Raw genomic sequence first — 26,673 nt, 5'->3', positions numbered from 1 at the left:
GCACCAAACTTGGTTTCCCTAAAACGCAATTTCATTATTGGGAACAAATGAACTCAGGTGTATCAAAGAGCAGCTTTCCGGCCACAAGCATTTAGATTTTCAGGAGCATCCTAAAAGAGCAATCCTTTCCTATCTTCATACTTCAGTAATGGATAAAGTCAACAAATGCTTACTGAAATAAACTAAAGAGCACTGGATTTCTAATAATAAACACTGCTGGAAAATGTTAAATTTACTATTCACAGGAAATCCTTTTTCTAATTATTTAAAAGAAACAGAAATATTTCCTTCTTACCCATATAAAATTTGGTGCGTACTTTTTCCAATTCCAAACTTTTTAAAAAAATCAATATAGATGAAGCTAAAAGTTAAGGATTATGATTTTAATCTACTCTAAGAGGTTAAGCTAAATTTGTCATAATTTTAGACTATAATCTTTCCCCACAAAGTCTACATAGCTTACACATATAAAAACAAAGTTCTTCTCTGCTTAACATTCACCTAAGCTACGAACCAAGGTTCTTATTTTGTGTTAAGGAATAGCAGGAAAACATGACTAGACATCAAGGAACTAGAATAGTAGTTCTAGCCCCCCTGCACTCATTCAATTGCATTCTCTAACTTAACAAAAAAGTACAAGGAACTGGGTTGGGTACTTAACAGTGAGGACCTGGTTTCTAGTTCTGGCTTCATGATTCTCCATCATTTAATCACTTATATAATTCTAGACAAACCACAACTTCTCTGAATTTCACTTTCTTGGAGACAATAATATATGTTCTTTGTATCATTTAAAATTAGTATGAAGATTAAATTAGAAATGTAAGGTCTGAAAAGGATTCTAAAGATCTAGTTCAATATTCTTCTTTTACAAATATATAATAGAGAAGTTAAATTATTTGCTTAATGTCACATTAATTTTTAGTAGCACAGCCGGAATTATGAGTCTAGGTCCCTTAACACCTAGATTGGTTTTTTTATACTTTATCTTCCTGCTTCTAAAGTAGGTGAAAGAGGGCGCCTGGGTGGCTCAGATGGTTAAGCATCTGCCTTCGGCTCAGGTCATGATCCCAGAGTCCTGGGATCGAGTCCCGCATCGGGCTTCCCGCTCTGCGGGAAGTCTGCTTCTCCCTCTGCCTCTCTCTCTCATGAATAAGTAAATAAAATCTTAAAAAAAAAAAAAAAGCTAAAGTAGGTGAAAGACTTTTAAAAACCACAACCAACCTATAATCTTTCTCAACTGTATTTTATAACCAAATTAACCCCTATGCCCCCAAGCATACTTTGGATGTGATGAATTAACTTCTCCTCTAGAAATTTAGAGTGGAACTAATTATGTAGCATTCTTGAGAAAATTGAGAAAACTGTCATTCAAATCATTTTATGTGTTTTTGGTTGAAAAAGACAACATGACTATACTGATAGTACTATACTAAGACATTATTACCAGGCATGGCTCTAGCCTTCAAGACTTTAAATTTCAAACTCTTATTCAACTTTAAAGGCTTGCCTTCTTGAGACATTACCTCCTCTGAAGGCACTTTAACCAACGTGGTTGACTCTCATCTCCATTTTGTATAAACATCTATTGTTATACTCTGTACTGCAATTATTTCTTTGTTCTTTAATCTTAACTGAATTGAATGAATATGTCTTAAAAGGAAGACAGACTAAATACTATGGAAGCATAGAAAAAAACTGATGAAATTGAGAGGTCTCCATAAAAAATGTGATAGGATTTTAAGAGGCAGAGATGAAGGAGTTGGAGCAGGCAGAGATAGGAAAAAAGGAAGAAGGGACAACTCAAAGTGTTGGCAGTGATAAATATATTTACTCAAGTTTTAAGTCTTACACCACAACATTCCTGTTCCTCTTAATTTCATTTACCCTCTTTGCTTGAACCTGCTTCAACTACCATTCCCATCTACTTTTACTTTGCTATAAATTATCATTCATCACCCTAAAAATCTTTCTTCTACTTCCACCCAACCCTACAAGCTGGTTCAACCCTCTGAACTTGGGTAGATGACTCATGCTCGAGTAAAGAGTAACAAAAATTGCTAAGTGTTTGCAATAATGATGGAAAGGTAAAATACTTTCAAAATATATCAACACATAGTAATACTAAATTTGTTTAATTAAAATATCTTTTTATATAAAATAATATATTCTATTGACATAAATTATAAATGTTCATTTCTCAAATTGAAAGTTTTGTTCATGTCTGAACTTAAAAAATTTATCCAAATAGGCTTCAGAAGATTCTAAAGTGAGAAAACTTTTTTTTTTTTAAAGATTTTATTTATTTATTTGAGATAGAGAGAATGAGAGACAGAGAGCATGAGAGGGAGGAGGGTAAGAGGGAGAAGTAGACTCCCTGCCGAGCAGGGAGCCCGATGCGGGACTCAATCCAGGGACTCCAGGATCATGACCTGAGCCAAAGGCAGTCGCCTAACCAACTGAGCCACCCAGGCGCCCGAGAAAACTTTTTTAATAAGTATAAATTTGAGATGGGAGAGAATGTTTAAGAGTCACATCTCATCACAACAAAAATTTGCTGCATTCAAAACAAAGTAAGTTTAGAGTATTATTCTTACATTTTAAAATTTCACTATTCCACACTTTATTTTGAACTTGAACAACTTTATTTCAGTTTAAGTTTCACACACACTCCCATCCAATTGCTTTATAAATCTCATATTCTCGATGTTATTTTAGGTACAAATCCAATTATGGCCATCAAAACTTTTTTTTTTTTAAAGATTTTATTTATTTATTTGAGAGAGAGAGAATGAGAGAGAACACATGAGAGGGGGGAGGGTCAGAGGGAGAAGCAGACTCCCTGCCGAGCAGGAAGCCCGATGTGGGACTCGATCCAGGGACTCCAGGATCATGACCTGAGCCGAAGGCAGTCACTTAACCAACTGAGCCACCCAGGCGCCCATGGCCATCAAAACTTCTAATGAGAAATCACTTTAGAGTTTTGATCAATTTTATAATAAAAACATGGCATCTTATTGTGCTTTGGAAAGAAAAATTTTTATTTATTTTTAAATATTTATTTATTTGAGAGAGAGAGAGCAGGGGAGGGGCAGAATGAGAGAGCGAGAATCTTAAGCAGACTCCCCACTGAGAGCGGAGCCTGAGGCAGGGCTCGATCTCAGGACCCTGAGATCACGACCTGAACTGAAATCAAGAGTCGGACACTTAACTGACTGAGCCCCCCAGGCACCCAGAAAAATCTTTTAAAGAAGAATTCTATAGAAATACAAAGTAAAGTCTTTTTCAATGTTAAATCTTTACAGTATAACAAAATGTTAACAAAATTCCCCTTATGAGACTCTTGGCTTAAGCAAAGAATATTTCTTGTACATATTTCTTGTACAACCTGTCTTCAAAATTAGAAATCCTTAAACATAAAAAATGAAAAGTGACTCCTTGATTTGTTATACGTGAGAGTGAAAAAAACCAAACTAGCAGCTTAAGCATTCAAAGTATTAAAAGAATCAGAATCAGATACAGAAGCAGGAAGGGACCTCTTAGCAGTCAAACCCCCTCAATTTATAGCCAAGGAGCCAGAACCTTAGGAAGTTCAAATGACTGCATAACAAGCTTCTCTGATTCTTTGCCTGTGCACTTTACACAACACTTTCACACTTCCCTATCAAAATGAAAAAAATTACAGATTTACATTTTATTGCCTACATACACAATTCTGTACTTCATTCATAAAGAACCTGCACTAGCAAATAGTCTTTTTCCTTCTAGTCTATCCATAGAGAAAAACTTTCAAAATATTTCAGAGATTTCCAGATATTTCGAGAAGTAGCTAACAGGACTTGCTAATCCCTCACTTCTTTTGATCCATGGTCTCTTACCTGTTCTTAGTCACAGAATCTCATCAAAGCCATGGCCCCAGTCCTCAGGGGAATGAGTAAAACAGGAGTTTTAGAGATGTCAAGGTCTTTAGGTGGAGATCCCTTGCACTAGACTATCAAACTTTCCTCAGCATTAAACCAGAATTACCACATATATTTGGATATTAATCTACCAACATATGTTTCTCAGAACCATAATTTGACATTGGGTACTCTTCTTAAATTGAGGGCCAATGAGAAATGGCATATGTTCTGCCACTAGAAAACAACCTCCTATGGTCATTTAATGGTTCACCTGTAAAGATTCACAATGTATTTCTGAGATAAAGCAAAGAAAAGTTTCTCCCCTGACACTCTGGAATGTTTTCTTTCATTAAATGAAAGCAACATAATCCACCAAGTTCTCCTTTTCTGCCTTGCATCAATTGCAGTAGCTTCTCTTAGCCTAGATTTTTCAAACATCATTATTTCACATATTGCCCCCTTCCCACCCTTCTCTCTCCCCACCTAACACTTGGCTTTTATTCTTTTGCTAATGTGTAATGAATTTGTGTTTTAAGACTTTTGTGCCTTTTGCAAACTTTTATTGTGTTCAAAATGAATAATTTTTAGAATAATGAAAATGACTAATATATAGAATAATTTCTCACATTTAAACTTTTTTTTTAAGGTTTTTATTTTTTTGACAGAGAGATAGAGAGAACAAGTAGGCAGAGAGGCAGGCAGAGGGAGAGGGAGAAGCAGGCTCCCCGCTGAGCAGGGAGCCAACACGGGGCTTAATCCCAGCACCCTGGGATCATGACCTGAGCTGAAGGCAGCCGCTTAACCGACTGAGCCACCCAGGTGCCCCACATTTAAACTTTTTAACTGTTCTATACTTTCTTTTTAAACTTTTAAAGTTTAGGTATAATTTACATTCAATAAAACACTAAAATCTTAAATGTTTATTAGTTCTATCAGTTATGACAATTTTAAAATTATCATTTGCTTTATATTCTTTTTGGAAGCAAGAAGTATAAATGAATAAATAGTTGATTCATTCATGAGTTGGTCTGTGACAGGCTAGCAGGGGGGGAAATGGAAAAGGGTGGGACTGGAAATAAGAAGACAAGGCATTATAACAACCATACAGGTAAGAGTGACAGGGTTACCCCAGAAAGGTGGCAGTGAGAATTAAAGGGGGACAAGATAAATATGATACTGCTATCAAGGTCAGAAAATAACCATTATAAAAATGAAGAGACAGTAAGAATGGCTGAGGAGCACACTTAACACATTATTTGTTTATAGTGGGTGTCCAATAAAGATATATTTATTCATCCAACAAACTATTATGAGCCTATTTTTGAATCAGGCATAAAAAAGTCAGATTCTTACCTCCTCAATATCAGAGCTGTAGCAGAAATTTAGTCAAGATCTCACAAGTTGCCCAAACCTTTAAACTTCTAATAGTTAACTAACAGAATACTCTCTCTGAACCTGATAAAAAACGAGTTACACAACTAAATGATTTATACTATTATTGTAGTGAATAAAACATCCACTTTATAGACTAGCTGGCTATTTACGTGGCTTCTTGATAAAATTAAAATTTGGAAAGTGAAGACTCACATAATGAGAGTCACTAAATTTCAAATCAGTGGTACATGTTTTTTCAGGACCCTAGAAAGCCCCACTCAAGAAATAAGTTGATTCACGGACTTAACTTTCAGAAATGTACAAATCTCATATTAAAATAAGTTTGGTCTGAGGCTATCAAATACAAAGCACCTATTAAATATACTCAATTCCCTATATTTATTTAACTCCCTTTGTAAGCAGTTACTATATCTTTCAAATCTTAACCTAAGGTATTTTCAAGGTATCTAATTTCACTTTGATTCTTTAATTAGAAGTCAAATTAAGTATCTTGAAAAATCCAGCATTTAATAATCTTCTCTGAAGCAGACGGCCCCTCTGCTATTGCTCTTTTCCTAAACAGAAACAGTTTTCAACAAAAGTAAAGTTTATTACTATGATTCATTCATCAGCAAACATGTATCACTAACAGGGTCAAAACCTATGTAAGAATTAAAAATACAAACATATACTAATATACTGATAATAACAAAAAGCTTAATTCAACAAATAGTGATCTATAAGCACGAATAACTCAAACATGAAAAACTAGAAATGAATAGTTAAGTGAATAACAAGTCCAGTGAATAACAACATCAATATGTGGAAGAATATTCCCATGCAGAATTAATACATTTTACCTCTTTGTTTGAGACAATGCCATATTAAAATGAAAGCAGAAGTAAACAAGGTCAGGGCATATGACTGCTTATTATTTTATTTAATGATGACTAAAGAGATTATCAATTTAATAGATTACTAAGAAACTATAATAGAAAATTTTTCTCAATAAGAATACAAGCTTATTAACTACTCCTTATTTCATTACTATTCACCTGCCTTCTAATATGAACACTTACACATGCTACCTCTTTTTCATACCAGAGTGATACACAAAGAATTCAACCCTTTAACGTTTAAGTTTATTGATTATAAATAATACTCATTTTTTGGTGTCACTTGATTATAAATTTCCCAGTCAAAACAATAAAAAAAGAATACAATTTAGGCAGGATTCATCAACAAACAACAGAAGTTGCTAAACTTAATTTTATAATGAAAAAGGTATAAAATCAGCATAAAACATATTGCTGCAACATATTACTTTTAAATTAGTTAGGTAATTTAGGAAGGAAAAACAAATCACTCTTAAATTCCCTAAATTTCCCTAATAGATACTTCGAAAGACAGAGTTTTGGCCCAAACTGAACCAAACTAGAAAACAGCAACAGTAAACTGTAACTAGATCTAGCCCTCTCTGAAAAATGGTAATTGAGAACAAGAAAAACATGTATGTGTCCAGTGGTACTGTGAATCCTCGAGGAAGTAACATCCATATTCAATTACCTCCATCCTGCACATACTTTATTCTTCCAAGTTCTTTGTACTTTAAAAAAATGAGTATCCCTTAAATATAAATATATTCCGAAACAACTCATAGGAGCTTTTAAATGAAAACAAAATTTGAACCATACATAGTTAATGTCATATTAAGAGGGGTAAGAGGCAGGCTGAGGGTAATGAAAATAAAATTATGAACCTAAAATTTAGCCAAGTAGTATAGCTTTTATTCTCCAAAACTTATTTCAATCAATTTAGGGGGAAAAAAAGTTTGTTTAAAAAAATGCAACTTAGTTCTGTGCGTAAGTAAGATTAATACCACACCAAACATGAACATTCTTGAATTTATTGTTTGGTGAAAGTAATTTAAAAATCAAAAGTGCTCTAAAATATTAACTCAATTTTATAGGAAAGAGGAAAGAATGTTAGAAAGTTGTTTATCAAAAATGGAAGAAATGCAGGATTGGAGCCATTCACAATCATACCAATTAAATCTTGATGTGCAATTATGGCAAACAGAAGCCAGGAGTGGCAAAATTACCACTGGTCAGTCAAGTATTTTTTACGCCTAAAGATTAAATTTCTCTTTTTCATAAGTCATTAAACAGTTTTTTCAATGCTATATTAAGATACCACAATTTCAATTTATACACACTCATATACATTTTATTTCTTTAAAAAAAATTCGTATTCCAAACACAAAAGCAATCAAATAAGAGAAAAACAGGCTTAATACCGATTTCTTATTACCAAATAGAAATAAAAGAAAGGAAAGAAGATGGCCAAAATCCCAGAAGCAATTCCGCATAAAAAGAGTTAAAGGGCAAAGGCTCAGCTCAACAGCCAGTGACCATTTGCAAGCCTCCTAGGTATATTCCCAGTAGACACATTATCAGATTAAAGGCACAGTAAACAAACAGGGCTGAAACCTTTCTTTGTCCAAGCCCAGCCTCTTCTTCCTGTGATGTCATACTACAAATCTAGCAAGTCTTTCTTTTCCACATCAGAGAAAGCCCATCTCACAATACATCTGGCAACGGAGGAAAAGGCTTCGATTCAGCAAGAGCTAACACGCTTAGGAATTTATTTCGGAAACTTTAAAAGACTCTTCTGCTTACCACCATCTGGAATCCACTGCAGGAATACCAAAAAGGAAAACTTCATTTCAAAGAAGCAAGAAGTGAGACCAAACTGGGAATGTTTAAGTCTCTGAAAACTCTGCACTGAAAGCAAAAAAAGACTACTACCATCATCTTAAATATATTGGAGCGTAGAGAAACTTCAATTTTGGAATATTCATCTTGACTACTGAAATACAAGTTTACCAGATGAGTAGTTTTCTTCCCATCTTAGAACACAGCTTTTCTTTAAATTTATAATCCAATAGCTTGGCTTCACTGACTACATTTTTCAAAAGTTGTTCGTCGGTTACCTAAACCCTGGATTCACGAATTTTCGGATTAGAAAATGAGAATATTTTCCTGTTGAAAAACCAAGTGGAAACTTTACAACAACGAATTTCATGTTTCTTATCGAGATTTCAAAGAAAAAGGAAATATTTATAAATCTATCCAAAGATACAAAGAATTTGCAAATACTCTGGAGGGTATAAAGTCACAATCTGAATACCAAAGAGGACCGCAGCTGACAAAAGGACTTCAATTCTGTAAACTGGACGTGCCTTTATAATGGTAAGCAGTAACAGCTCCAATTGCTCCTATGATGACTCCTTTAAGTACACTTTGTACGGGTGCATGTTTAGTATGGTGTTTGTGCTTGGGTTAATATCCAACTGTGTTGCCATATACATTTTCATCTGCACCCTCAAAGTGAGAAATGAAACCACAACATACATGATTAACTTGGCAATGTCAGACTTGCTTTTTGTTTTTACTTTACCCTTCAGGATTTTTTACTTTGCAACACAGAACTGGCCGTTTGGAGATGTACTTTGTAAAATCTCAGTGATGCTGTTTTATACCAACATGTATGGAAGCATTCTGTTCTTAACCTGTATTAGCGTGGATCGGTTTCTGGCAATTGTCTACCCATTTAAGTCAAAGACTTTAAGAACCAAACGAAATGCAAAACTCCTGTGCATTGCTGTGTGGCTAACTGTGATAGGAGGAAGTGCACCAGCAGTATTTTTTCAGTCCACCAACTCTCTGGGGAACAATTCCTCAGAAGCCTGCTTTGAAAAATTTCCAGAAGCTACATGGAAAACGTATCTCTCAAGGATTGTAATTTTCATCGAAATAGTGGGATTTTTTATTCCTCTAATTTTAAACGTAACTTGTTCTAGTGTGGTGCTAAGAACTTTAAATAAACCTGTTACACTAAGTAGAAGCAAAATAAACAAAACTAAAGTTTTAAGAATGATTTTTGTACATTTGGTCATATTCTGCTTCTGTTTTGTGCCTTACAATATCAATCTTATTTTATATTCTCTTATGAGAACACAAACATTTGTAAACTGCTCGGCAGTGGCAGCCGTAAGGACCATGTACCCAATCACTCTCTGCATTGCTGTTTCAAACTGTTGCTTTGACCCTATAGTTTACTACTTCACGTCAGAAACGATTCAGAATTCAATAAAAATTAAAAACTGGTCTGCTAGGAAAAGTGACTTCAGATTCTCTGAAGTTCACAGCACAGAGAACTTTATTCAACATAACCTACAGACCTTAAAAAGTAAGATATTTGACAGTGAATCTACAATATAAGCTGCCTGAAATGAAACCACTGGGACTACACTGGGAACCTCTAAGTTCCTTCAACTGTGAGAAGTGCTTTCTTGGACAACTATTTCTCCACCTCTGAAAGAAAATAAACACGTGGACATTTTAAAGTTAATAGTATAAAAAATTGTATTCGATGTGTTAAGCATTAAAATGTATTCTATTCTTGTATACACACCATTTTATTTTTCTGAGCCATTTTGACCTCTACCTTCCTCTTCATTAAAAATCCCTAAAAGACTTGTTCAGAGTCTAAAAGTGACTATGATTTAAATCATGTGGTGACCATGTGTGCTGTTTAATTTCTTAGCAATTTTAAACTAAATGATTTATAACAATTAAATGTTTTATGTATTTAATATTTTTATTCAACATATCTAATTTCTATTTCAATTTGAATTGGAACTACTAATCATGTTTCTTGAACTATAACATAAATGAGAAAGGAGAATAATTTGAAATAACAAGTGGTTTTGGAGTGTTCTTTGAAAAAAATAGCTAAAAATGTCTTCTCTAGAATTAACAACACACTAACTATTTGGGGATCTCGAGCAGTTACAGATAATATTCAGGCTTTTGTCTTTGTAGGCAATTCATAAGAAGCATGTGCTATCTAACCATGTAGTATGTATACTTTAAAATTATTATTTTGATCTATTTTCTGGATATAACAGCGCTCAATTTCAAAATAATATATGCCACCAAAATTGAGGGAAGAAACTAACAAAATGCTGTTTTGCTAGGTACATTTAAAAAAAAATACTACTTGGAGGTACATTTCAAAGGTATATTTTGTCACAGTAAGTAACCTGTATGTGTATTTTAAGTCAGAAATACCACAGATAGTAAGATAGTGAAATACAAAACTTGGTGCTTAGAAAGTGATCAGTAAATACATTACTTCCCTTCTCTCTTTTGACCATTTAAAGTCAAATATTGAACAGCTGAAAATATTATTTCCAGTAGGCAAAATGTTAATGTACATCAAAATAATTTATAAAGTAAAAACATAGTTCCTTATGTAAAAAGCACCAAAACTACAGGGTCAAATAACTCAGTACAACTGCATTTTCATTTTCTTAAACACAGAAAAGGTATCGATTTGAGCTATAATTTAGTAGATGTTAAGTACCAACTACACTAAAACGTTTTCATTTTCCAACATATATTCTTTCAAATTCAAGCAGTTCTCCAAAGTTAACTAAAAAAGAATGCTTTTTATTTGAGAAAAATGACATAATTAAATTCAGCATTCAATGTATTTGATTTTTACATCTAATCTTTCAAGTCCTGAACACAACTTTGGACAAATCCTCTTTTTTTTAAAATCGATAAAAGTTTATTAAGTGAAGATACAGAAGAAGCTCTCAAGAGTGAGAGGGGTCCCAACAGGGTTGTCGTGGACAACTACTCTTAATTTAAATTTGATTTTTGCTGTTCTCTGGGCTTGGGCTACAATGATTTCAGACAAATCATAGTCATTTGCTAGAGAAGTAATCTATTTTCAATAAAATAACTGGGGGATTTTCTTTAGGTAGCCATGGTTTCCTTTAGATAAACCAAAGGCAAAATAAATCCTTCAAGTCTTCAATTTGCCCTGTAGTACACCTTTATTTGATATCACTCTTCAGAAAATAAATATATCTACTCTTGAAAAGCAACTAACAACTTAATGATGTGGAAAAAAGGGGTGAGAGTTTGTAACTGAGATTTCTCAGAACTTTCCTTGGCTTAAAGATCTGTGAGCAAGATCTCAAAGTATGACTATTACTTTAAAATACAAGCAAAACAGTCATTAGATATTTGTTTTTACTGTGATTACTGGAGACATTTTTGTTGCCCTATTGTCAACAGAAAGATGAATCAAAAGTTTTGTAAGATTTTTCACAAAGTAATAGCTAACAGATAATGAATACTAGTTTTATCTTCTAGAACTTCAAATCCTGGGTAAAGCTTAACTACATGGACAGAAAGTGTACTAAAGTTATTTTCCTTTGTTAGCACTGCATGTTATGGTAAATTACATACTCAAAATTTTCTCTTTCTTCTTTCCCCAGAAAGCCTCTTGAGAACTCTTGAGAATTTTACTTTTTTTACTTTAAAGTGATAGTACCAAGCCCTCCCTCCCAAAAAACTATGCCCTCTGTTTTTAACATCTTTGTAAAAGAGTAGATGATTTAACTAATCTTCTGTTCCACATTAACGCCCTTCAAAGGAACAGAAGATGAGAACATTTTTAAGGTGTGGAAAACAGTTCCCCAGGATCCTAATAACTGGTTCTAAACTCAGAAATGACCTTTTCTGAGAAAATAACAACTAAGTAACTAGTTTATTAAAAGAATATATGAAAATATATGTGCTGTACATAATACATGTACAAAAAATTTAAAGAAACTGGAGACACTACTTCATCAAGGAGTTTTGACTTTATATTCTACATTCAAAATACTGAAAGTAAATTTGAGGTATAAATCTTATAGATACTGGTATCATAAAGATTAGTCACTCAGTTGAGGAATATAAAATATAATAAAAAACTTCATATAAAATTTCATATCCCCAACTGAGAAGCATCTAATTCACGACTCATATCTAACACAACTGCTTTTTGGTTCTGTAATTTTGGACCCCTAATGAATGAACCAGATATATGATCTCTTATCAGTATATTAAGTTACTATTGCCTAACAGAATCTTCACTACCTCTCAACACCCAAATTTTTTTAGTACTTACATGTCAATCCAACCCCAGATGCAAGTAAGGGAAGATATAACTTGGTGCTCTTAGTTGTGAATAAATATATAGAAAATTTTATAAAGTGCTTACTAATGGATGAATCTTAACATAATCCTAAGGTAAAATGTTTTTAAAAAGCTCTGTTGGGCTGGGCTGGAAATCAACTTATCCATTTATAACATGATCTCCAAGAAACAAATTCTAAATTAAAAGGAACTAATGGACAAACATAAGGACACAAAACATCTTTAAATAGACCAGAGTATTTAATGGTCAACAATATTACTTAATTACATTTTCCAGAAATCAACATATACACTTCCCTAAAATCACAAATTCTTAATTACCTATTTAATCTCTTTCTTCATCCTTTTTACCTGATGCCTGTTACCCATTTTCTGACAGTCAATTTTACAAAAAAACAAAGAATTATCAATTAAACAGGGCAATAGATCAGGATAATAAAATAGTATGAAATTAACTCTAGGCCAACTACTCTATCTAAAGTCTTTCCCCTTCCTCCTGCTCTCAAAAAAGATTTACTTCAATAACTCCTTAAAAGGATACAAAATTATCTCTCATCACACTGTGATTCAAGTGCTGAAAAACAGAATCCAAGACACAAGACCCCAGAAACAGAGATAATTCATGAATTTAATGACCACTTTTCAACTCAAACCTTACTTTACTCATATAGAATCAACTCATCAATTTTTGAAAATAATTAAAATTTAAGTAAAGAGTAAGAATGAGAAACAAGTACGTGTTATATACTTAAAGCCAAGTTATAGTTAAAAGCCACAGGGTGAATGTGCTGCGTTCTATTAACCTTCCCATCAAAATGACTTCTGGTAAATTCACAATTTAAAACTAAAAGAGCCTATAGGTCATCTTTTTTTTTTTTTTTAATTTAATTTTATTTTTTTATTCTTATGTTAATCCCCATACATTACATCATTAGTTTTAGATGAAGTGTTCCATCATGATTCATTGTTTGTGCATAGGGTTGCTGGAGTGGGGGGTGGGGTGGGAGGGATGGGGTGACTGGGTGATAGACACTGGGGAGGGTATGTGCTCTGGTAAGCGCTGTGAATTGTGCAAGACTGTTGAATCTCAGATCTGTACCTCTGAAACAAATAATGCAATATATGTTAAGAAAAAAAAAAAGAAGAAGAAGAAGGTAGTGGGAGGGGAAGAATGAAGCGGGGGAAATCGGTGGGGTAGACGAACCATGAGAGACGATGGACTCTGAAAAACAAACAGGGTTCTAGAGGGGAGGGGGGTGGGAGGATGGGTTAGCCTGGTGGTGGGTATTGAGGAGGGCACATTCTGTATAGGTCATCTTAACTGAAGAATTAAAGGGCTAAGTAACTTGCATAAGGTCACAGAACAAGTTAAGGTAGAGCCAGGATAAGAACTTGATTTTTTTTTGTTTTGTTTTTGACTCATCGATTTCTTTAATGGTGGCCAGGGAAGTAGCATATGCAAAGGCCCTTGGGAGAGAACTTGGTATACTGAAAGAACTAAAACAAAGCTAAAGTGGTTGGAGATATAGGGCTGAGACCTTACATGTACTTATAGTCCATAATAAAGCCATATTAAGATCTGAGGAGATATGGAAAGCCCTGAAAAATTTCCAGTTAGGAGAGACATGATAGATTTGCATTTCAAAAAGATTCCTCTGATTACAGAGTAGAGATGCATTTGTCTTCAGCAAAAAGAAAACAATCACAATAAGAGATGACTTATTCAATTTAAACTTAAAGAGCTGTTCTAATCCTTTATGTTCTTTCTCCCTTATTAAAATGGCCTTTCTTTTTTGAAATGATGCTGATGAAAGATAGGAAGAATATTTTAATGTCATCACTTTGTAAAATTAAATGAGCGACCCTTGTAGAGAAATTGGTACATTCATACATTGCTGATGGGAACAGAAAACGGTATGATCCTTATGGATGGGAATTTGGCAATATCACACACACACATTTACTCTTTGAGCCAGCACTCTCATTTCTAGGTATGTACCCTGAAGACATAATTTCAATAATGTAAAAACATATGTACAGGGTGCAGCACTGTTTGAAACTGTAAATATTGGAAACTACCTAGAAGTCCAAGCATAGAAGACTGGTTGAATAAATTGCAGCACATACACAATGTAGTACCATGCAGCTGTAATAAAGAATGAGAAAGAGCTCTATGAACTGATATGCTCAGATTTCCAGAAAGTGTTAAGTGAAAAAAGTAGCAATACATATGGTAGGCTATCTTTGGTATAACAAAAGGCAAAATAAAACAGCATACATATATTTGCTTATTTTTACCAAAAGAAACACAGGAAAGATAAACCAAAAAGCAAGGAACAGGGGTGAGGAACAGCATAGAAAGGATATTGAAGGTTATGACACTTATCTGAGTGTAAGACTTTGGGAAACATGTTAATGTTATGTATCAGGAATCAGAAACTCTTTTCTTCAAGGGTCAGATAGTGAGTATCTTAGGCCTACAGACTATATGGTCCTGTTGAAACTTCTCAACTCTGCCTTATAGCACAAAAGCAACCACAGACAATACATAAGTGAATGAGTGTGGCTGTGTTCCAATGAAACTACAGAATTAGGTGGTTGGTCTGTGAGCTGTATGTGCCACTTCTTGTTCCACATAGTCAAAAATCTAAAGCCAACAAGGATGAGAAAGAAAAAAACAAACCCAATCTAGAACTACATCCGTATTATTACATGGCAGGTAATAGCTTTCAATCACCTGTTGAATGAATGAACCTTAAAATTCTATTAAAAGATGGACATGAGTTCTAGTGTGTGTGTGGGGGGCACCTTGAGCTCACAACCCCGAAATCATGACCTGAGCTGAAATCAAGCATCAGATGCTTAACCAACTGAGCCACCCAGGTACCGCACCCCCTTCACTCCCCCTCCTTCCTTTAAATAACCATTGTCACCATTGTTACCATGTGATATCGGGACTACTAGAATTACATTCTCAGCCTGCTTCCTTTTTTTTTTTTTTTAAAGCTTTATTTATTTATTTGAGAGAGGGAGAACACAGAGTGAGAGGGAGACTCAGACGCCCCGCTGAACAGAGAGCCCCACACAGGGCTTGACCCCAGGACCCCGAGATCACAACCCAATCAGAAGGCAGACGCCCAACAGACTGAGCTACCCGGGCACCCCCTCAGCCTGCTTCCTGCTTTCTTCCCTTCAACCATGCAGGACAGGTCAACCAGATTTACCTATTAAATCACCACTTTAAACCAGTCACTTAATGCCCAGTTTTGGGGGGTTTTTGGGGTTTTTTCTTTTTTTTTCTTTTGAGAGAGAGGGAGAGGTGGGGGGAGGGACAGAGCAGGCTCCACGCCCAGCACAGAGCGTGAAGTGGGGCTCAATCTCACAACCTGAGATCACGACTGGAGCTGAAATCAAGAGTTGGCGGCCTAACGGACTGAGCCACCCATGCGCCCCTGTCCAGTTTTAAAAGTTGTCAGATTCTCCATTGCCTGAAAGGGAAAGTCCAGTTTCAAAGTTCAACATTCTCCAAAATACAGCCCTGACCTCTTGATGTTTTGGTTTATCTCTCCCAAATAAGATTCCTCCACTCCTGGTTGGTCTACTACACGTCCTGTGTTCATAACTCTCATTTTAATGACTCTAGACATTTAGGCACATGACACACTACTTGCCCCACCCCCACCCCAGTCAATAAAACTCACTGTGCCCCTCTTCTCTGATAAAATCCTTTTCATCCTCCAAGGGCCAGTTCAACTCCTAAACAAAATCTTCTTTGATAATGCTTATTGTCTGTACCACGTTTTTTTTTTAACTGCCTTTGTTAGTTATCTTTTTATCTTCCTGATATCTCAAGCTCCCTGAGGAAAGGGATTATGTTCTGTACTTCTTTGTATTCTTTAAAGCGTCTAACATAGGTTGAAATAGAGGAAGTAGAGATTGGAAGGAAAGGGCTTAAGAGTTAAGAACAAATTAAATATTATTTACCCACCAGACTGAAGATTAATTTTTTTCCCTTTTTCTATTTTTATTTTAATTTCAGTATAGTTAACATACAGTGTTGTATCAGTTTCAGGTATACAATGAAGTGATTTGAAGATTTTTTTTTAAAGATTTATTTATTATAGAGAGAGAGGGAATCCTTAAGCACATTTCCCACTGAGCGTAGAGCCCCACGTGAGACTTATTCCCAGGACCCTGAGATCATGACCTGAGCTGAAATCAAGAACTGGCCACTTAACTGAGCCACCCAGGTGCCCCTGAAGATTAATTTTTAATAACTAATATGTATTTACTTATATAGTACCTACTCTGGGTATTTATCAATGTAGTTCTAATAAATATCCTATACTTACACACAAAAATGTAAAGAAAATAAAGACTGCCTCTTGTATCATCAAACCTATGTATGGTACACTTAATTCGTCAAAAGCCCAAGGAAGAGAGGCAAATTTTCCTTTGTCAATACTACTCTGTGACACAAGAATTCATCTCTTGCAGTTATCACCCTAAACTTAATTTACCTTAAACGTTACTACTGAATTCCCGCCTTTAGATGAGATTATAGAATTACTGAAAGAAACCACTGTGTTCTTTAAGACATTCTTCATGTAACTATGGATTTCTTTTTTGGAACAACTATTTTCTAGGCCTGTTGTATCCTAGAATTTTTCCCACTTTTTTCTCTCCGCACTCCTGTTTAACTCTTAAATCCCACAATTTCTCCTTTCTTGGATTTCTTTTTTACTTTGCTAAATCATATTCTCTAGTAATTTTATTTCAAAAAGGAGAGTCAAGAGATAAACATTCTGCATCCTTCGATGTCTGAGAATTGTTCCATTTTACCCTCCTGTTTGACATGTAGGTTAGATACAAAATTCTATGTTATCAGATACCCAGTACTCCTGCTAAGGACTTTGATGCTGATCTGGATCTTATTCCACTGTAAATAACTTACTTTTTTCTTGCTGGAAGCTTTTATCATTTTCTCACTACCTTTGGAATTCTGCAATTTTCACCAAGATGTATCCATATTCATTTATCCTGCTTGGACCTATGAACCCTTTCCACTGGAAGCCTCCTGGCTTTGAAAAAAAAATTTGTTTTTTAATCTGGTCTTTCTTTTGGGGATGGATATTGAACTGAGGTTACCCAAAATTAGGGCAATATAACCTTGCAGCGTAGTAGTTTGATGCATTTTCTTCTTAAGCAGAATTACCTTTCCTAGCTCATATTTTTCTTCAAGTCTGTTATAGAAGCCTACAGATTTACCTAATTTACCTAACTTACCTAATTTATAGATTTGCCTACTTTTCTGCTCTGCTTCTCTTATAGACCCAGCAGGAAGCTGTAGGTACCGTGTTTGTGTGTGTGTGTGTGTGTGTGTGTGTGTGTACAAAAGCTGGGATGGGGCCAGGCATGTATATGTATAGTGCACTGCACAAAAGCACAGGGCTTCAGCATAAATGCTGCATACCAAATCAGGGGTGCCTGTATCCAGAGGGGCATCTTTTTCTAATTCATTAGTAAAGAGGAATATACATTTTCCTGATTCTTACAGGCTGGCATGAACTGAGGTGGGGGGCTGGTCCAAATGTTTCATGGACCAATGTTCTCAAAATGTAGTGGCCAGACCGGTAACATCAGCATTGCCTAGAAACATGTTGGAAATATAAATTCTTGGACCCTAGCCTAAAAACTTTGGGGTTGTGCCCAGCAATCTCTAACCTGTGTGTTAACAAGCCCTCCAGGTCATTTTGATACATGCTCAAGTTCGACAGCTACTGGCTGACAGCACTTTAAAAAAATTCTCCTGAAGTATTACTGCCTTACTCTCTGTATCTGCTACTCTGAGCTTGGAGGCTAAGACTCCCACTTTCACCAGAGCCCTTTCCTGTGTGTATTCAGAGCTGTGGTTTTCTCTATTTTGTTGTATCCTTCAATATACCCCTCATTTACTTTTTATCCTCAAACCTGAATCAACCCCTCAACTTCCCTCCATAGTTTTTCTACTTTATAGTCTCCGTATTGCAGGATTTCACCCCCACGTGTGCTTTTTATTTTTCTTTTCTGTAACTTCTGGAGGGGTTTTGGGGGAGGGAGGAGGTAAAGGTGTGTGGTCAGTTTGCTATTTTGAACCAGAAATATTCTCATTTTTAAAAGCAATTGCACACGTGATGTGATGAGCACTGGGTGTTATGCACAACTGATGAATTGTTGAACACTACATCTGAAACTGATGGTGTACTATATGTTGACTAATTGAAATAAAAATAAATAAATAAAAAATGAAAGCGACTGCACAGTATAAATTACACAAGAAAACATTATACTACTTAAACCCTTTTACTGCTGCTGAAAAATAATATGCAAAGGGCTTTTTCATCAAAACAAAGCAAATCCATTAATTATGAACAACATAACTTTCAATTTATTTTCTTTAAAAATGCTAATATTTTAAACTATTTAACAAATTATTGTTAGCTCATATTTTAATAGGTCATAAAAACCTATGAATCACTTTATTATAAATCTTTATTTTAAAAATAAAGAACTTTTATTTCATTACATGAGTGTAAAATAGTCACACTGGACTAAATTTAGGCTTTCCAGGAGAAGATTTTATGTATAATGAAAAGAAGTAGTTTATTTAAATAAAAATGAATACTAAAACAGCACTAAAAATTATACCTTTGGCTTATATGTCACATATGTGATTTTTGCTGATGGCCAACATAACTGGTTTTAAAACTGTTGGGCAAAAATTGCTATATTTTGTGTTGTGGTCTTATAAGTCCTTTTTAAACTGAAACACACATAATTTTGATATAAAGAGAAGGGAAAAATATGGCCATGTATTAAAAAATCAAAAGGGACAATTATAAATAGTTTGTAAGAGATTATAGAAAAAGTTGTTGTTGTTCAAACAGAAATAATTATAAAGGTCAAGCATATCATTTTTGCATTATCATGGCAATCTCCATCCACCCATGCCATTTATTCTTCACTTGAAACTGGACTGTGGAAAAGTTTATTTTCAGAAGACCTTGTTTAAATATGTGAGTTAGATCCTGGTTTAAAAGTACATAGTAGGGCGCCTGGGTGGCTCAGTCGTTAAGCGTCTGCCTTCAGCTCAGGTCATGATCCCAGGGTCCTGGGATCGAGTCCCGCATCGGGCTCCCTGCTCGGCAAGAAGCCTGCTTCTCCCTCTCCCACTCCCCCTGCTTGTGTTCCTGCTCTCGCTATCTCTCTCTCTGTCAAATAAATAAATAAAAATCTTTAAAATAAATAAATAAATAAATAAATAAATAAAAGTACATAGTACTGAAAGTTTCCAGTATGCCTATTACAAAGACAATGCAAAACTTTATATTTTTAAGAACAAGTTTATATCTTTAAGAGTTCAGTACTGGATTAGGAAATCCTATGTTCATTTTTGTTTAGGACTCATGTATTGGTAAGAGAGGAGTCATTTTACTTTTCCACCTTTCTCATTTTTACTGTTTAAAAGAAAAAAACCAAAATGAAAAAATTTAAGACATAAAAATTAGTGTTACTTAATGTGCAAATGAAAAACTTTTAGATAATTAAAACATAGAAAGAGTAAGGATAATGATCAGATAGTAATAAAAATAAATAAGTTTTTATTAATTTATTAGTAAAGATAAAAATGACCAGATATTAAACTCCAAAAAGGAAATGAACTTAAATAAAAGATAGCAAGACAGATTTCTGTTAGTCTTTGGAGAATTCTTAAAGAGTATAATCAAATCTTAAAGAGAAATTATGTTATATTTTAACAGAGGCAAGAAGCACTGAAACTTAGTAAGAATAAAAAGTTTTTTGAAAGAGAAGCAAATCCAGCTATTTCCTATTCTACATCTCCTTATCAGTTCTAAATCCACACTTACAGGAAGATCCCATAAATACTTCTGATATTTGGCTATTTCTGACATTAGTGGAAAATATGAAGAACCAATCAGTAAATTAATAAAACCACACACACACACAAAGGTCACTGACATGCATTCTGAAGCAGACTAGGTTGTGACCATTCAGGGTTTTAAGAACATGCCATAAATATTTGGAAAAGATAAATATCAAAAAGTCGGTTCTTTTTATTATGAAAAGTAACAGAACTTAATTAAATGATTTAGGAACAACTGCCCCAGAGTGTTTCTAAAATTTTACTGAACTCATTATTAATAATAGCTTCTTATTTTGCTGGAGGAATTTAGAAACTATATTGATTAAAATAGATATTTCATAAGATACTTTTACTTTTTGTTTCTTTCACATCCAGATTCCAGAACCGTTCCTCACTACTAGAGTTAGGATTTAACTATGAGTTTAGAGACTGAAAATTCTAAGATTATACTCAAGCAATTTCCTAACATCAAGACCTTGTAGAAGACCCTCTGAACAAGAGTACAATTGCTTCCATTTCCACAGGTTAATAAGCACAGAGGATCTTTCTGAGCTTTTCTTCTACAATTGCTATCTCCCTTCTTGTTTGTACTTGAATAATGAACTAACATTGCCCTCGGGTAATTACTGACATGAGTCATAACTAAAGCAATATAACAAATTCCAACTGCCGCATAAGAGTGAACACTACCCACATTTAACAATGCTGGAGTTCAGTTACACCTTTCTCCCCCTGAACTTCTTCCATTTTGAAAAGGCAATGGGGGGGCGCCTGGGTGGCTCAGTTGGTTAAGCAACTGCCTTCGGCTCAGGTCATGATCCCGGGGTCCTGGGATCGAGTCCCACATCGGGCTCCCGACTCAGCGGGGAGCCTGCTTCTCCCTCTGACCCTCTCCCCTCTCATGCTGTTTCTCTGTCTCTCTCTCTTTGTCTCAAATAAGTAAATAAAATCTTTAAAAAAAAAAAAAGAAAGAAAGAAAAGGCAATGGGGGAGGGGAGAGCCTCAGGAGAAAAGTTCTACATACTTCTAGTAAGCGAGGATAAACAGATCCAATACTGCTTAACCGTATTCTCAGTTCTCTGTTCTTAAGAAATCACTGTATAGAAGAAAGGGAATGAAGGAACTAACAATTGTTCTATTTCGAAAATGTACCATTCTCATAAGTGTTCATTTATTCCTCACAATAACTCTGAAAGGTAAATACTATTATCCCCATTTTACACACAAGGAAACTTGAGATGCAGAGACATGACTTGTTCATAATCACACCAAGGCAAGTTACATAGTATCTCTGAACCTCAGCTTTTCCTACCCGTAAAATAGGGATAGCATTATTTGCCTTCTGTGAAAACTAACTGAGATCTGGTAACTCAAAGCCCAGGTGCCTCCTGTGGCAGCACAGCGACACAGAGAGAAAGATACAAACAGAGATAAAGCAAGAATAAAGAAACCAGTCACAACACTGCATATATCCAGTAGTAAGCTAATATACACCACGAGGCAGCACAGAGGTTAAGAACACCATCTCTGGAACCAGATAGCCCAAGTTAAAATTCTGGCTCTGCCATCAACTTAAGTTTTGTGGACCTGCAATACAACAAATTCCACCTGCAGTATAACAGCAAACCCTGCTCACATTTAACAGTGCTGGAGTTCAGTTACACCTTTACAAGGAAAAGGTTCTCGATTTCTCTGTGCTTCAGTTTCTTCCCCTATGAAATGGTGATGATGACAGCATCTATTTCACAGAGTTTGCGAAGTAAAGGAGTTAACATAGTTCAGTACTTTCCACAGTGCCTGTAACAGCACACGTGCAGAAGTATGATCTATTATGATTTCTACACTGAAACGTTACATGCACAAGTGAGGACCATTTTGATGCAGGTCTGTATGATGATCAGGAAAGACTCCAAAGAATGAAGCCAGTGATGAGCTTTGTAAAAGCACTGCTTCCTACAGCAAGTTTCTAGGAGCTACACCTAAGGGACATTTCTGAATTGTTGATTTTTTTTTTTTAACATCCCTAGATTTCTTTAGTCCCTTGTGCAAATTCATGAATAAGGAAAACATATATAATATGGACAATAGGGGAGGAGAAAGGGAGACATGAACGGACAAGTCTCCACAGTGAATTCTACCAATTACTCATGTGTGTCAGAGTGTTCTAAAGATTAAAGAAGGAGGAAATGCACAGAGAAAAGAACAGACTAAACAGTCAAACATGGCATGCAAGGTTGAGTGAAGGTTTAGATAAGGAAAAGATTTTATATTTAAAACCACAAATAGATCTGGATCAAGAACTCAGGCTGATATCAGCATTTAGTTCAGGAGAAGACTTGGATTAATTTATAATAGTCATTTCAGTTACTCTGGGTTTTCCATTTATTGTTTTTTAACATATGAGGAACCATATAAAAAACCATTTTAATACTTCATTGATTCTTAACAATTATGAAGAAATGGAATTATTTTACTAAACTGAGCTTATATTCTTAGATCTTTTAAAATAATCATCTATTCATATTTCAGTGGATAATTATTCATATAAACTAAGTTATTATCCTTATTTTTGTTTGTGCTTTTCTGAATATCTGTATTTTTAAATTTTTCTCTAGACAAGCCCACTAGTAGAAAACAAGGATACTATCAAAATTTTATTTCTATGATATTGCCTTTCCTTATTTTCCCTTTTCAGGCTCTACATTTTTTCATTTATAGAAGACTTTAGGCATACCTGGGCTCTTCTATTAAAAACTGAGAGAAAACTCAGTTCTAACATTTCAGTCTATGAAAACAGTCCTAGCTTTACAATTCAGTTCATTTTTATCCCTCCCCTCAATCTACTTGATGTTGTCAATCCAAATACCTAATTTAATTAACCCTAAATTATTGTGGGTTCTAAAAATATGTATTATATTAAAATCTCATTTCTGAAAGTTGTGTGAATCAAACACATATGCACACTAGTACTTTCTCTTAAAATATAATTTGCTCTTTTTTGTAAAGTCTTCTTTTAATCTTTTCTTCCTAAAGGATACAGTAGACCAATAATGACAGTGCACTGCTCAAAGGAGCGAGTCCACAAATGGTACTCTCTTCCCTTCCTATTATGAACTGGCTTCTAGGCAAAACACTTATCTAGTTACTCAAGATAAAAAATATATATATTGTATTTTCACTTAGAATAAAATTATTTATACTGTTGCCTTTTATAATGTACCACATGCTTGACTACATGTTATAGTGGTAATAAAAACAGTGTGAATCAACAGAAATAATATGGCACAATGGGAGCACTTTACTAGATGAACATGGAATTTGGAATCAAACCAGTCTCGGTTCAAATGCCAATCGGGTGACCTTAGACAAATTACTTAACCTTTCCAAGCCTGTTTCCACTTTTATAAAATGAAAATAGTTTTAACAACTTCAAAGGATTATTGTGAGAATTAAATTAGACAAATACTTTTGGTGTACACACACACTTCATTTTTAATTAGTGCATAAAATTAACTGGTACATTTGTATAGTATTTCATTTACTAATAGAACTAGCTTTCCAGGGGCACCTGGGTGGCTCAGTTGTTGAGCATCTGCCTTCGGCTCAGGTCATGATCCCGGGGTCCTGGGATCAAGCCCCACATCAAGCTCCCTGCTCAGTGAGAAGCCTGCTTCCCCCTCTCCTACTCCCCCTGCTGGTGTTCCCTCTCTCGCTGCGTCTCTCTCTGTCAAATAAATAAATAAAATCTTAAAAAAAAAAGCTTTTAAAAAAAAGAACTAGCTTTCCATTTTTAACAAGGTTAAAAGCTCTAACTTAAAAAAAAAAAAAAACCTTTAAGATTAAATTAGTCTTAAATTAGTACTCATCTACCATTGCCAAAGCTGGGCCATAATTTCCCCCAATGTGTCTGATTCCAGGTTTTCCTACTTCTGTGTCTTTCCACATTTTTACATCTGTTGCAAGTCTTTTCCTATCTACATACGATCATTCCCTCCTCTGACCCTTGTGGCTTATCTTATTTCATAATATATTACAGTAATTTACTTTTCCACCAGGTACCAAGCTCCTTTAAGACTAGGGACTATTTCCCATGTTGGTTTTTTTTTTTTAATCTTTTTTTTTTTTTTTTAGATTTTTATTTATTTATTCATGAGAGACAGAGACAGAGAGAGAGAAGCAGGCTCCCAAGGAGCAGGGAGCCCGATGCAGGACTCGATCCCAGGACCCTGGGATCATGACCTGAGCCGAAGGCAGATGCTTAACCATCTGAGCCACCCAGGCACCCTCCCATGTTATTATATATCTCACAAGGACAAGTACAATTCCTTTAAAATATCTGATGTACAGAATACCAGGTATGGCCCAAAGAGAACTGGGAAAAATTGAGCTAAAGGAGAACAGGGTAATGAGACCTCTGTGTAACCTTTTTATGAAAGAATCTTCCTTTAATATTTTATAAATTGTGAAGCAATCTAAAGGAATATGATCTACACTCAGTATTGGCAAGTAATTCTTAACATTTAAATAGTTTTGTAGAAACATAAAATATTTGAACTAGAAGAACTCAAATCTTTTGTTCTATTTCAGTTTACAAAGCAAGAAACTAAGACAAAAACATTAACTTGCACACGAAAGAGTCAGGACCTAAAGCCAGGTCTTCTGATTCCACATTCCACGTTAGGCAGGCTATCTGTCACTGGATAAATGTGGTTTGCTCCACAAATGAAAGAACTCTCTGGCTATAGTAAGTGTATGAGGAATAGCGGAAATGAGGCCAGGAAGGGCCAGATTCCACAACCAGAGAAAAGAAGTTAAATTTTTTTGAATGGCATCAGGGAGCTATTGTACGTTCTTGAACAGGAACATGGCATAAACATTTAGAAATATTAACTTGGCACCAACGTTTAAATGAGGATAGTGGCAAAGCTGGGAGATCAAACAGGAGCCTAAATGTAAATGAAAATAAGATTAAAAAAATAATAAAATAAATCTAAGAGACACGTATATTTTTTTTCTTTAAATTGTAAGGCTCTGTATCTAACTATAGAAAAAAGGAGGAAAGAATACTCAGCGTTCAAGCCTGAGTAACTTGAAAAGTAATGTAAAGACATAGATATTGGTAAGCAAAGTTGTATTTGGAACAAAAAAAATTTTTTTTTCAGTTTTGATTAATGAAGTCAAGTCTCCTAAATCTTAAGAAGCTACTAGTTAGTTATGGGAGTTAAGGGCAAGAAATTAGGAACACATTGGGTCAGAGTGAGAAAGGTTAAAGCCTTAGCTATACTTTCAGAAAGAATCATATTTTTAAAAATTAAAACAGGAGCTCCTGGATGGTTAGTGTCTGCCTTCTGCTCGGGTCATGATCTCAGGGTCCTGGAATCGAGCTCCGCATCGGGCTCCCTGCTCAGAGCGGAGTCTGCTTCTCCCTCTACCACTCCCTTGCTTGTTCTCTCTCTCTGTCTCAAATAAATAAAATCCTTTAAAAAAAATTAAAAGGTTTTCTCTTGCTGGCAAAAAAGTAAATATACGGTTATTTTAAATAACTCATGAAGAGCTTTTAAAAACCCAACATAAAATATTTTCCTTTATAATAGCATGGCTATTGTATAAATACAATATATGGCATTATATTATTTCATCCTCCTTACCCATATTCTTAGAAAAGTGTTATATATGACTTAATCATTATCTTACAGTTCACTCACTTTCCTGAGACACAGCTCCCAGTAAAATGTAACTTTTTAAAAAAAACAATGTCTCATGGTAGATACTAAAACCTTTCTGTAAAGTGCACCAGAGGTTAATGATCTACCATACAAATATAGAACAGATATCCTTTTTGGCTTTTTCAAAGCCACAGGCTTTTCTGCCTTTTGTGTTCACTTCCTGTCAAATGTGGCATTTCAAAAGGACACCAAAAAAGCTTAAAAATTTGTTTATAAGTTTGTCATCAAATTAGAGGGCTCTAAATATATAAGCTATTCATTATAACTGTGCTGATATGTAAAACAGGTCTTCATTTAAAATTTGGAAAAATAATAAAAGAGAAATGTTTTTAATCTTGTCTATGTAAAAGTGCTGAAGGAAGAAATTTGCTAATGTTTGGTGACTACAGAAAGGTAGTATGATAGAATCCATTTTAATGAGTCAGCTATATTTAACAACAATTAAAGGATACTCAACTTTCTTGGGACTTACTAAAATTAAAACAATAGTTAATAACTAGTACTTCTATGATCTCCATATAATAAGTACCCCTCCAAAACAGTATTAGTCAGAAGATATGATGCATTTAATATAGGAAAACAGAAATAAAATATTTAGGGTATCCTAAATATTCCTTAAATATACATATTTATAAAAATTTTATCAGTAAATACTATGCATAACTCTTTCAGCCATGATGATGAAA

General features: G+C 34.7%; 2 protein-coding genes across 3 annotated transcripts in view; one reads left to right on the top strand and one right to left on the bottom strand.

Moving 5' to 3' along the window:
- Positions 1 to 26,673, bottom strand: part of RB1 (RB transcriptional corepressor 1) — a 162,846-nt gene that overhangs the window by 58,095 nt on the left and 78,078 nt on the right. The window lies entirely within an intron of this gene.
- Positions 7,824 to 9,817, top strand: LPAR6 (lysophosphatidic acid receptor 6). The gene has a single exon (XM_045869439.3). It carries the CDS (start codon positions 8,525 to 8,527, stop codon positions 9,557 to 9,559), a length of 1,035 nt encoding a protein of 344 aa, XP_045725395.1. The 5' UTR covers positions 7,824 to 8,524; the 3' UTR covers positions 9,560 to 9,817.

Source organism: Mirounga angustirostris, unplaced genomic scaffold, assembly GCF_029215605.1.
Source record: "Mirounga angustirostris isolate CCGP_5_RB_7025 unplaced genomic scaffold, mMirAng1.0.hap1 SCAF_3, whole genome shotgun sequence".
Classification (NCBI taxonomy): domain Eukaryota; kingdom Metazoa; phylum Chordata; class Mammalia; order Carnivora; family Phocidae; genus Mirounga; species Mirounga angustirostris.
This window is presented reverse-complemented; position numbering and strand designations above follow the sequence as displayed.

Bases quoted from the DNA above. Each gene is read 5' to 3' on its own strand.
- LPAR6 (XM_045869439.3), top strand. From the start codon at position 8,525: ATGGTAAGCAGTAACAGCTCCAATTGCTCCTATGATGACTCCTTTAAG.